Genomic DNA, 13,168 nt, shown 5'->3' with positions numbered 1-13,168 from the left:
CTGGAAACAATTTAAAGATCTGTCAATAAAGAAATGATTGAATAAACTATGGTACTTCCATACTGTAGGTTACTATTTAGCAGTAATAGGGGCATATCTACATATATGTACCAATATTGCAAGCTCTCTGAATCATATTGTTGAAGGAAAGGTGACATAAAATTTTAAACTACAAAACATTACTATATATTACAATATGTATACACACATGCACACACACACACGATGTATTCAAAAGTAGGAGTCCTCATAAGATTGTAAGAATCTTTTTATTAACATCCATGTGCAAACTAATATTTAGTATGCTAAAACACCTAATGTATCTTAACTGTATTAGAACGATCTTCATGCAATTTTTTTGCTCTGTTCTAGCTAACCTTTTAGTTATAGATGGCACAGAAATAAAGCTTATCTCAGGCCAAATAATTCAAACCTCAAATTAATAAAATTCTTTGCATTTGTAACTTCACATAATAAAAATCTGTGTGTGTTTTATTATGCTTTTAGGCAGAGGTTGAAAAGATAATTGCAGTTGCCTGGGACATTTTTCAACCCCTTCTTTTTGGACTAATTGGAGCAGAGGTATCTATTGCATCTCTCCGACCAGAAACTGTAGGTAAGAATTTAAAAGTGTATTTTGTTAAAATTCACCTTTTTTGGTCAACCTACTTACCAATAAAATCTACTTTATATATTCAGTTGAAATATCTCCAGTTGGTATGTGTACAGTGGTTCCTATTGTCAAAATTATATAAAAAGTTAATTATGATCTAAGTTTTTTAGAGTAGTTGGTTAGAAAATAATGCTTGTTCATCTAAGGCAGTATATTTTACACATTTAATGTTGTTCCTTGTATATAAATGTGACACTGCTGACCACTACCCAGAAAATTCAGGCCTTACAATTCTTTTTCCAAGGGTAAGAATATTCATCTAGCCTTGTCCTGAACAAGAGTGAGAATTTTAAAGACAACTATTTAGTTCTATAGTTTGTACCCATGGGATAGAAATGCCTGGTTGTTCATTAATTATTTTATTCATACATTCAAAAGCCATCATATTAAAACTCTCTTGATTCAAAACACTGCACTTAAAAATTAATTTGCATACATGTACTTATTATTTCCTCCTTTCCTTCCATCACAGTATTCTTCCATCCATACTAGGAATCCCATCTCTGGCTACCTCCTTCCGAATCTTGTGTATGGATTCTTTCCTTTTCTCATACATCGTAAATATCTATGTCACAATTTTCTTCTCTTCAGAATTTACTCTCCAATCTCTCTTGTCTTTAAAAAAAAAAAATGCTTCTCTTCTGACACATGCTGCAACATGGATGAACCTTGAGAACATTATGCTAGGTGAAATAAGCCAGTCACAAAAAGACTAACCCTGTATGATTCCACTTACATGAGGTATCCAGAGTAGTCAGACTCATAAATGGTACTTGCCAGGGGCTGGGAGTAGAGGGAAATGGATAGTTGTTGTTTAATGGGTATAGAGTTTAAATTCTGCAAGATGAAAAAATTCTGGAGATTGGTTGCATAATAATGTGAATATACTTAATGATGCTAACTATACACATAAAAATCGTTACGATGGTGAATGTTGTGTGTATTTTACTACAATTAAAATAATGTGTATTAAAATAATATGTTAAACTTATATATATATATATCTAATTTCTCTATTTCACTTCCCCCCATCTCTACCATGCTACCTCTCTCATCTTCTTTTCAGACTTTTCAAAATAGGTCACTACATTCCCCTTTCCACTTCAGTTCCTATTTCCTCCTTCTATACATTTTAGCCCAGCTTCTGCCTATCACACAACCTGCCAAGCTCTCACCAAGGTAATATTGCTAAATCCAGTCTTTGCTTTACTTGATCTCTCAGCAGCATTTGCTGCTTTTGACCCTCTAACACTTCTTTATATTAAGTTCTTAAACTTCTTATTTCCCAGTGCTGTTTGAGCCTTTCCTTACACCACATGTAGCTTAAACGCTGCCCTTTATCAAAGTTCTTTCCAAGGCCTTCTGTGCCTCTGGCTCTATATCACTTCTCTAACCTTATCTATACTAGTGACATCAACTGTAAACTGTATAATTCCAAACTATGTATCTCTAAATCAATATATCCAGTTGTTGATTGGACAGCACCACTTGTATGTCCTGTTAAACTTCAAACTCAAGTAAAAGTTCCTTCTCATCCTCTTCTCAAACTTTCAATGTTTCCTTCTGGGAATGGTATCAACTCTTTATCTTGTACTTCAGGCTACAGATATTTTTGAATACGTTCCAACCTTGAAGAAATACCTTTCAACAAAGAACCACAGAACTTTCCCATAAAAAAGCCATCTGGCAGATTTACAACAGATCCTCCCGCTATGTCTATCTGATGTTTTATCAACCCTTTGAATTTGAGAAAAGTACTTATCCTTTCTGAGTTTCTGGTTTTTTCAACTATAAAATAATACTTATCCCACAGGTTGTAAGTACTAAGTAAAATGATACATTTAAAGCTTAGTACAGCACTTGGCACAGAGTAAACACTCAACAAATGTTACTTTTTAAAAAATCACCTAATACTCAGGAGTCATCTTAGCTGTACCATTCTTAGGTCCAGTAGCATGCAGCAGCACTAGTCACAATCCCTTGTTTGGCAAATGATGATGAACTTGTCTTTATCAACAGAGTAATACAGGACTACATGGAGTAGCTGTGTATGTTAACCAGGGATAATTGGGACCAGTACGACCATTACACATCAGTATGGTGAAACAGTGGTAGACTGCCAGTGTCTGTTCTGATTGGTCAGTGCCCAGCCAGCTCTGATTGGCTAATTCCCTCCATACTGGCTCATAAACACTTCGGATATCACTTCTGGTCTTATACCCTGTAAAGAATTATTGACTTTTTGGGTGAAAATATTACTTTTCCCTCTTTTATGCCCTCAATTTGTTTATACCTCACTTCCTGTATAATCTATGAATTAGTTGTTTATGTTTCTGTCTTCCTCTGACTTTGAGGCAAAGTCTATATATTATACATTTATGTGTACCCAGTACTTAGTTTAAAGCTTATTACTTATCATTTAATCATATCATTTAATAAATTCTTCCTACACACATGAAAAAGCATGGTTCTTGCTATAAAGCATAATACATACATAACATTCAAATCTCCCATATAAGAATTCAAATATGCTTAATTTCTGGTTTTAATCTAAGGAAACACCTTATTTTAAACAAATAGCCAGATTGATCCTTAATATTAATTGTTTTTATATATTCTGCCTAAACATTTTTGTATTTGTAATTTTTTAATGCTTTAAAAATTATTTCTGTTGATGGTTATTTTGAATTAGTTACCATGAGATACAGTTTCTCTCCTAGTATTTTATTATTTCTAAAAATTGAATATTTCTTACAGGCCTTTGTGTTGCCACCGTAGGCATTGCAGTATTGATACGAATTTTGACTACATTTCTGATGGTGTGTTTTGCTGGTTTTAACTTAAAAGAAAAGATATTTATTTCTTTTGCATGGCTTCCAAAGGCCACAGTTCAGGTATGATGGATAGGATGGCTTAGTATTTTAACTGCTATTTTTGCATGACACCTTGAAATATTGAATCAGAGGGCTTGTTTAAATTTAGTGAAAATAAGTAATTGAAGTGGATTTATGAAAAGTTTATCCTAATCTATTCTTTAAAACCTGTATTTTTGGTATATTCATTCCTTAAATGTGATAGCTCATTAAATTTCCTTAGATCACCAGGGTACAAGTAAAAATCCAGTAAATCCCTATTCTACTAGAAAGCAGTAGTAACAGGAAAGAAGAGTTTGAATTTCATCAGTCAGCACTCTCTAAGTCACCCAAGGAAAGAGTTGTTAACTCTTTTCAAGTCAATAGCTTCCAAGAAAAGAATAAAATAGAAATAACATGGCTCCCTTAATGTTTGGAGATATTTTAATGTTAATATGATTGACGATCAGTTAAGCTTGACCAGTCTTTGTATGTAATGGAGAAAAGATTTATTGAAAAACAACCTAGAAAGTACTGTATTGATTTCCTAGATTATTAGTTGGTATTAATTATTCAAAACTCACTGAACTTCCTGGCAAATGTCTCATTCACTTAAATGAAAATTTATGCATTCTAATAAACGTGATAAAGCTATTATAGATAGGTGCTTGAATTTGTTGACCATGCATTTGTTAGAATACCTATGATTGCTAATTAAGTTAGAACTATATAGATTATGATTTGTTGCAAATGTGATGTATCGTTGGTTGTATATTTTCAGACTAATTACATCAAACAACATTTAACTGTTTTGTCCCAGATTATTTTATAATTAAATATTCAAATTTCTGTTATTAAGGAATTAAAATCAAGGTTTTTCACTTAGGAGGCTTTGGGGGATGTGTATGCTCAGTAATTATATTCCAGATTTCAATTATATGCTCTTTGCATTTGGGCATTACTCCAGAATTTCCCCCACCCCATCAGACTTTCAAAAATGTCTGAAACATAATGGCTAAGAGTTCTATAAAAAGGTCTCTGGACAGCAATGTGACCAACCAAACTTCAGGAGTTCTATTGTAGAAGGGAAAGGGGGCATTCAGGTTTTTGTGAGCAATTAGTAGTTTCTGCCATTGTGTCTGATGCACACTTTCCTTTTTCATTGTCTTAGAGGCTTACATTGTTCTCTGTGGAATAAGGGAAAACCAGATTAATTAATACATTTTTCCCATCTGCACTGATAATATTGCATTTTACCTCTATAAGAAACCGAGAATTTTCATAATACTGTCCAATAGATACATTCAAAATAAAATATTTCACCAACTTGTGAGGCAAAGAGTTGACCAAATACCTAATAAAATCAGCTTCAAGTTGTCAAGGTGTCCACTATTTTCATGTTTCATGATGTTTGAAAATGAGTTTAAGCTCTAAAGTCATATGTATTTATTTAAAATTTAACAGTTTTCAGTAGGTATCACTGCATGTTTTTCATCTTATTTTTTAGTTCCAAATTCCTAAGATAAAAGGAGATGACCAATAATTTTCATCTTTATTCAGGAAAAATTTAGTACATAGAACTTTATGTTATATTTAATTAATATTGTGAGTCTGGATTTGCTTTGTGTTTTGAAATGTATTTTACTGATATTTATGTAACCCTACCTTACACAGATAGGTACAAATGAGTCATCAGTATGTTCCCATGCAAGGGCAGAGAGAGTTTTTAAATCATCAGAACCAGCTGAGCTGGGCACATAACTTACACCTGTAATCCCAGCACTTTGGGAGGCTTAGGAGGGAGGATCACTTGAGGCCAGGAGTTCAAGACCAGTCTGGGCAACACAGCGAGACCCTGTCTCTAAAAAAGTAAAAAACCAAAACAAAAAAAAACCCTGCAATACACTTTGAAAGAAGACTAAAACAACTTTTTTAGTTGAGCAAAAAACCAAGCAATTTGCTTTTGCAAACAATAAAAAAATTCACTTTTTTTATATGTGCTTGTCTTATCATGATTCCATCTTAACTCTTAAACTTTTATAGGCTGCAATAGGATCTGTGGCTTTGGACACAGCAAGGTCACATGGAGAGAAACAATTAGAAGACTACGGAATGGATGTGTTGACAGTGGCATTTTTGTCCATCCTTATCACAGCCCCAATTGGAAGTCTGCTTATTGGTTTACTGGGCCCCAGGCTTCTGCAGAAAGTTGAACATCAAAATAAAGATGAAGAAGTTCAAGGAGAGACTTCTGTGCAAGTTTAGAGGTGAAAAGAGAGAGTGCTGAGCATAATGATTAGAAAGCTGCTACTTTTTTCGAGATGCACATTGAAATATGTAATGTTTAAGCTTAAAATGTAATAGAACCAGAAGTGTAGCTATTTCTTTAAACAGGATTTTTAGCCCTTGCTCTTTCCATGTGGGGGGTAATGATCTATATCACCAACCTTAATCTCTCTACCTTTTTTTCCAAACACCCCTTTATCATCCATCTTAATTTGCATAAGGACATATCTACTTTAATGTACTACCACAGTTTACAGTTTACAGTTAACATGGGAAAGACCAGCTTCAGTATCCTCTCCAGCTCGGATTGCTCTAACTTTTACCTTTCACAGTTTCCTGATTCATATTTGCCCAGGCTCTGATGCTTTGAACTGGTTTTGGCTCCTCTTTTTTGGTTTTGTTTTTGTTGTTAAACATCATAATGCAGTCGCTCATGAATTTCTACCCTCGTTTTCCCTGATAATCTGCCTTTTCTCCATTTCTCCTTCCCTTACTACCTTTCTTTAAATTACCGTAACTGATTGGTCCCACCAAAATTTTAAAGTACATGAAATATCTTCATTGGTTCATCCTCTTGCCCCCTCCAGATGTCAGAAAACTTTATCCTGCCCCCTAGCTGACCACACAGGTTCCTTTATTTCAGCCGCCCATGTGAGTCTACCTTCCCCTAAGGAGTGCCGTAATCCAGCCCTTTTTTTATTTGTTTCTTATGACCCATATGTTTAGGCTCTTCCCATTTCTAGGTGGGAGACAGGTAAGTTTCAAATCTATGCCAGTCTCATGAATATTACATTAGGGTAATGTGCTATAATGAAAAAACAAAAAATACAGTGCTTAAAATAGAATTCTATTTCCCTCGAATGAAACTGGCTGGTTGGTTAATACTAACAGGGTTACTCTGCTCATGAGGTCTGCTCAGAGTCCCATGTCTTTCTGTCCTGAAGCTCTGCCATGTCCTAGCTTAGGACATGGCTTAACCTATTTACACCAGAGGTTGCAAACATTTTTTGTGAAAAATCAGACCTTGGCGATGACCTTGAGCAGTAGGATATAAATAACTCCCACAGGCTTAGCGTTCTAATAATGGAACATTAGGCATAAATGGGTTAAAAATGGATCTCTACGATGTCTCCATTCTATCTCTCAAGAAAAATGCAAGTATAGCAAAGTATTTTTGAGGAAGGGATGTGGAAGTTGGACACATCTCTTCTCCTACATTTATTGGTAATGATCATATAGAGCTGTGAGGCAGCTAAGTGTTGTCTCTAGGTAAGCATTCATACTCCTAGGAGGAACGGAACATCAGATTTTCGGGGCCAGAGTTTCCACTGTGTTGGATGTTACCATCACTTAGTAGCATATTCTTACATGCAAACAAAAGCTTTTGAAAGACATTGCCTTAAACCAAAAGAGTGACTTCTGTGGCAGGAATTTCAGAAATTGTGACTTGCCAGCAGAGAAAATATTAGAAGAACAACTTACCTGCATAGGTCATATTTTATCCTACTTTGTAACAGGCCATCTCTGCTTTTGTGTATCACTCGTAAGTTCCTCTTCACTCTAGGTCATCTTCTGTGTAGTTACTGAAATAATCACATTCACATACAGTTTACAGTTTTTATCATGTTATCTGTGTACCTGAAGTATTTATTATATACTTGTCATATCCTATCTAAACTCCTCGACCTGGAATTCAAAGTTCATTTTAATCTTGAAACAGATATTAAATATGTATTAGATTAATGAATTATGAATATCCTAATCCCACCAAGTTGATCTGCGTAAATAAAGCCTGTCCATTCCTCTCTTCATTAGACTTCTGTTTGAGCCCCATCCACCATGGCTTTCACCTCTATTCAAAACTAGTTTAATATTCACTTCTCCTAAATAGCCTTTAATTTTATGTCAGCTTGACTTTGGTTACCCTATGGTGCTGTATTCCTTTAATGTTTATGCTCTTGGTTTGGACTTGATTAATTTATACCAAAGGTCAGATAAGTGTTTTGAACTGAACTTCATTGGTTAAGTGCACTTTGCTGGAAGCACCATAAACTTAATAATCATCTGGTCCTCTATTTTTCCTGGCTTTAAAAGTAGATGCATCCAGAAAATACTTACTGAAAGCTTTTGAGATCCAGGCACCACATCAGAATAATATCGTCCCTGTCCTTAAGGATTTAACAGTCCAATAGAGACGACAGACAATTAAACAAAAGAATGCAAAACAATATGATAAGTGCTATTATGCAGGAACTACAGGGGTGCTAGGGAGCTTGTGGCAGGAGCATTCAATCAAACCAAGGGTGGTGGAGTTTAGGCACAGCTTCCTAGAGAAAGTAGGGTATTGGCTGAGGGATGATTAGGACTTAGCCAGCAAAAGGGATGTGAGACCAAAAAGTGTTAAACTTCATGCTGTTTCCCAGGTCATCAGTGGCATTTTCTCCAAGTAACAGGCTTGGAATATTTATTAACTTATACAAAATACAGTTAGTATAACTAAATCAGAATACTGTTGAATATGTTTAAGGCCCCTAGGAAAATTAGAAATGGAAGTCCACAAAGTATAGAAATGATTGAAGGACACCTCAAACAGCCACTGCCAATACCTGTTTCATTTTGCAGGTCATGCAGCAAGCTCTTTTCAACCTCTAAGAGGGTAGCCACCATCTAAATCTCTGTGACTGCCCAGTGCTGGCCTTTTGACTTCCTCTATTAGATCTCTGAAATTTGTGCCTATTCCTGAAAGCTCTTTGTAGGAATTTATTAATTGCTATAAGACTATGTTGCTGTTACATATCATGGAGCTGGTGAGGTCAAGAATGACAGAGGCTGACCATTCAGCAGGGCTCACCATGTGAAGGCCAGGGTTTGTCGCCACATGGAAAGCCACATCTCTTGACTTGGTTGGTGAACTTAGGGTTAACCTAATAGAATACTGACCAACCCAACCTATCCCCACTTAAACCACAGATAGAAACAATTACTCTAACTTTTGGGCCCCTTATACACACTTCTGTCAGAGCACATAAAACACTTTTTAAAGTTTATTTACATGTTTGTCTCTTATTAAACCAGCTCCCTATGGGTAGGAACCTTTTCTTAATTATCCTTGAATCCTCAGCATTTTTCACAGGACATGGAACACAATAGACATTTAATAAACATACTGACTAAATCTGAGAGTAAGGGGATCCTCTCTCAATATCAGAAAGCTACTTGCCACACAACAGTTTGGATCTTAGTCTGCTTAGTCTATCTTAGTCAGCTTGGGCTGCTATAACAAAATACCATACACTGGGTGGCTTACATAACAGAAACTTATTTCTATTAAAGGTTGGAAGTTCAAGATCAGGATGCCAGCATTTTTGGGCTCTGGCGAAGTCTGTCTTCCTGGCTTGCCAATGGCCACCTTCTCACTGTGTCATCACATGACGCCGAGAGAGAGCAAGCAAGCTCTCTGGTGTCTCTTCTTATAAGGGTACTCTGATCATATCATGAGGGCCCTACCCTCATGACCTTACCCAAATCTAATTGCCCTCCCAAATCCTCATATCCAAATACATCACATTGGAAGTTGGGGCTTCAACATATAAATTTGTGGGGAAGGACATAATTCAGTCCCTGAAAGAAGTGTCATATTTCTCAGGACAGTATTTTCCTCTGTGGTATTAATTCCCAATCACCTTGATTGACCTTGATGTCCTCAAAATTTCCTCAGGTATACATTTGCAAATGATCTCACCCACTACATTCTTTAAAAATAATATTGATTATTTTTTCTGATTATAAAAACACATTTTTCATTGCAGAAAATTTAGAACACAGAAAAATACAAACAAAACTGAAACTACTTTAATATCAACATCTATTTTGTTTTGATTCTTTAAAATTATACTGCAGTTTTGGGGGATGTATTATTTTCAGAAAGATATCAACTGAATTTGTTGGGTGAAAGGCAACATAAATACTTCATATTTGACTTTTATGATGCTATGCAGATTAAAGAATTTTGTTGTACATAATGAATGCTAAGCCTTCATGTTTATATTCAGATATTCATTTTGCAATGAATGAAACAGACAAATCCCTGCCTTCATGGAGCTGTTTTTAAAATCCATTTACTCCCTCACTCAGAATATATTATAACATGCCTACTGTGTGCCAGATCTTGTGCTAGATACTAGGGAATACAGTGATGAACAAGATATTCAAGAGCTTGGTTTTCAATAGAACTTGAATTCTAATGGAAAATTGACCCTGTGAGGAATACAAATATGAACAAGGCATGATAACTTGCCTTTAAGAACCTTAGAAGGAAATAAGATATGTACAAATAGCTATAATCCAAGTGAATAATTCAAAAGTGTTTTTAGTGTAGAAGTTGAGGAAATCTTAGAGGAGCTAATACTTGAACTAGATCTTGAAGAATGGAGAGGATCTGGATGGATGGGGTAATATTAGGGAGTAAGGTGAAGATGGGAACAACTAATGTGGGAGGCTGGCATATTAGCAAAGTTTTGAAAACAGTAAATCCTGGAGCGTAGAAAGTGATTAGCACTTGAGACTGATGAAGAGAATTAGAGATAAAACTAGAAAAGAAATTTGGCACTGAAATCATACTAAATAGATCATTGGCCAAATTTTTATTTTTATTGAAGTACTTTCAGAAGTATGAAAATATTTATGTAGAAAGTTTTAAAACTTTTTTTATCATGTCAAATATAGTTTTAAAAAATTGCTCTCAGTTAAGATTCTCCTTATTCCTCAAAAGCTTTTGCTTTCTATGGCCTTGTTGCAAATATAATTAATTTACTTAGTTTTAAAATACTATTAATTTTTATAAGAAAGGTTATCAGATAATTATTTAAATTTTTTTATTGGTAAATTTTCATTATATTGTCTCCCAATGAACCACTATATTTTGTCAATATCTCAGAACATTATATTTTTATATGAATCATTTATGTACCTCTCCGTAACAGGTGGGAATTGCTTCATGGCATTTGGGGAGCACGTAATATATTTATAGTTGACTGACTCAAATCCAGCCTGAGCCCTCTGGCCTGGTGAGAATTCCAAAACTCCATTTGTTGATGTGCCCTCCATCTTCCTTACGTGGACCTTAAGACACTTACCTGTCCAGGAGCCCATTCCTTCTAGAGCGTAAGAGCAGTGCCCTGGAGGCAAACAGACTCCTAGCAAAGGTCTTCCTTCCCAGCTCGACCATCTGTCCCACCTCCCATTATCTTTAGGGATCTACCTGCTTTTCCTGTGAGTACAAAACATTTCCTTTTCGTGAGTACAAAACATTCCCTTAATCCTGTAATCATGAAACCCTGTCTACTCTCCTGAAATGAGGAAGAAAATTAAATCCTTGCTGAGATGTCTGTATCACGCTGAGGGAGGGAAGGTGTTAAAAACAATAAAAAGGGCAGGGCTGTGGTGGCCCATGCTTGTAATCCCAGCACTGTGGCAAGCCAAGGCGGGCAGATCACTTAAGTCCAGGAGTTCAAGGCCTCCTGGGCAACATGTGAAACTCCTCTCTACTAGAAATAAAAAAAATTAGCCAGGGGTGGTGGCGCCCGCCTGTAGTCCCAGCTACTCAGTTGGCAGGAGGATCCCTTGAACCAAGGAGGCGGAGGCTGCAGGGAGCCTAGATCGCACTGCACTCCGGCCGGGGTAATAGAGTGAGACCCTGTCTCAACAACAACAACAAAACCAATAAAAAGATAATTTCGTATTTAAGTTACCCAAGAAGGAACTGTAATTTGAATCAGATCTTAGATGATGACTAAGAAAAAGAACACTCCGGTAGAGGAATTAACGTTAGAAAACACACTGAGTCAAAAAGGAATACAGTGTTCAAGAGTAAACATTGTTTTGAGTGTCAGGAGAAACATTAGATAGGAATGGGCCGTTTATCTGTCTAAGAAATTTGCACTTTCTCCAGTAACGGTTGTTTTTGTCTTTTATAGGAAGCGTGGATTATATTCCTGGAAACTTTGGGACTGAAAGGTCAAAGCTTCTGGGTCCACCATCAACGCAGCTCTGCTTTCATTTCTTTCACATACAACTTTCCACATGAGATTTCAGGCAGGGGAAAAAAACAAACAAAAAAGGTTTTATGTTGATAACAGTATATTGTTTACTTTATACACAGCGTCTTTGTTCCAGACACTTGCTGTGACTCATTTATTCTCACACCACCACCACAGCCTCCTTTAGAGATGAGAAGACAACCTCAGGGAGATGATGTATTTGCCTAGGTCCCATAGCTAGCAAGTGACAGTGCTGCAGTTTAAGCTCAGGCCGTCTTGGGGAGAGACCATGCTCTTTTACCGTTGCACTTCAAGCTGACTTTAGGGGAAACAATCTGAGTTTTGACAAGTTTACTTCTGGCACATGCAGTCCCGAACACTGCTTTTTGGCTAAAATGCCCAGTGATGTCAACTCTGTCCCTGGATTTCTACAACCCGATGAGTCAATATTCAGAAGAGACGTCAAAAGGAAAGGGTTCAATAGACAGAAAACACACCAGACAGTTCCGGGAGCCCCAGAACCCTGGTCTCTGCTGGCGCGGGAAGCCAAGACGTCACTTAAACGCGCTGCCGCCCCCTCGCCCCGCCCCGCCCCGCCCCGCCCCTGCGCGGAAGTCTAGCCAGGCTTTCGAGTCACTACCCTGCCCACCTGGGTGGCGCGTGGCTTACGCAACGGTTACTGGGCTCCCGGGCCAGCGAGGGCTGCGCAAAAAGTTGTAGGTACGGCCCATTTTTCTTAACTCCGCCCTTCCAAGCCCTTTGGTGCCAGTCCCGGGTCTCCCGCGATCATTTCCTTGCGGTAGGCCCCAGGAGGGCCTTTCTTCCCCCTCAGTTCAATGGGATGCTTGGGCTCCTCTCCCAGACGCTGGGAAAATAGCCACAGACATTGTCTCTCCTCTTCGTGATTCCTTTCCTTACTCTCTCATCCCACATCTCTCTTCTTTGTTCTCCTTCCTCCTGTTTTTCTTAGTTTACAAATACTCTGCAGTAAGAAAGAAGAGATCTGTCAGTCAAGATTGACTGCAAAATTAATTTTATTAAGCGTGTACTATTTTACAAATGGTGGATCCCTGCAAATAAACCTTCACATACATGCTCCTGTGATTGAAGATTCTGGGATTGGTTGCCCATCCTGAGAAAGCTGTCTTCCCTCACCCACCCACCTCCATGCCCCTTAATCCTGTTTACTCCTCTTGGCTTTAACCCAGTGGACAAGCACTTCCAGCAGTCCTTAACCTTTTTGGCAGCAGGGACCAGTTTCATGGGAGACAATTTGGGGCAGGGGGGTGGGGGGAGGCAGGACGGGATGAAACTCTTCC

The 13,168-nt window shown here is 37.3% G+C and overlaps 2 protein-coding genes across 9 annotated transcripts in view; both read left to right on the top strand.

Annotated features, from left to right (window-relative positions):
- SLC9B2 (solute carrier family 9 member B2) overlaps window positions 1-12,958 on the top strand; it is a 60,329-nt gene extending 47,371 nt beyond the window's left edge. For 3 of the 8 annotated variants that reach the window (XM_007999411.3, XM_007999409.3, XM_073017522.1), the window contains exons 10-12: window positions 508-616; window positions 3,431-3,567; window positions 5,569-11,986. In XM_007999411.3, the coding sequence (XP_007997602.1) occupies window positions 508-616; window positions 3,431-3,567; window positions 5,569-5,790 (468 nt within the window). In that variant the 3' untranslated portion in view covers window positions 5,791-11,986. Of the gene's footprint in view, window positions 1-507; window positions 617-3,430 lie in introns of all 8 variants that reach the window. The other 5 variants (XM_037990433.2, XM_007999410.3, XM_007999415.3 and 2 more) reach the window with 4 other exon arrangements.
- The window catches only part of SLC9B1 (solute carrier family 9 member B1), a 114,042-nt gene continuing 113,349 nt past the window's right edge, over window positions 12,476-13,168 (top strand). The window contains exon 1 of the mRNA XM_007999416.3: window positions 12,476-12,569. The gene's annotated coding sequence lies outside the window, so the exon portion shown is untranslated. The remainder of the gene's footprint in view (window positions 12,570-13,168) is intronic.

This window comes from Chlorocebus sabaeus, chromosome 7 (assembly GCF_047675955.1).
Source record: "Chlorocebus sabaeus isolate Y175 chromosome 7, mChlSab1.0.hap1, whole genome shotgun sequence".
Taxonomy (NCBI): Eukaryota; Metazoa; Chordata; class Mammalia; order Primates; family Cercopithecidae; genus Chlorocebus; species Chlorocebus sabaeus.
The sequence above is the reverse complement of the archived record's forward strand: the minus strand, read 5'-3'. Positions and strand labels throughout refer to the sequence as shown.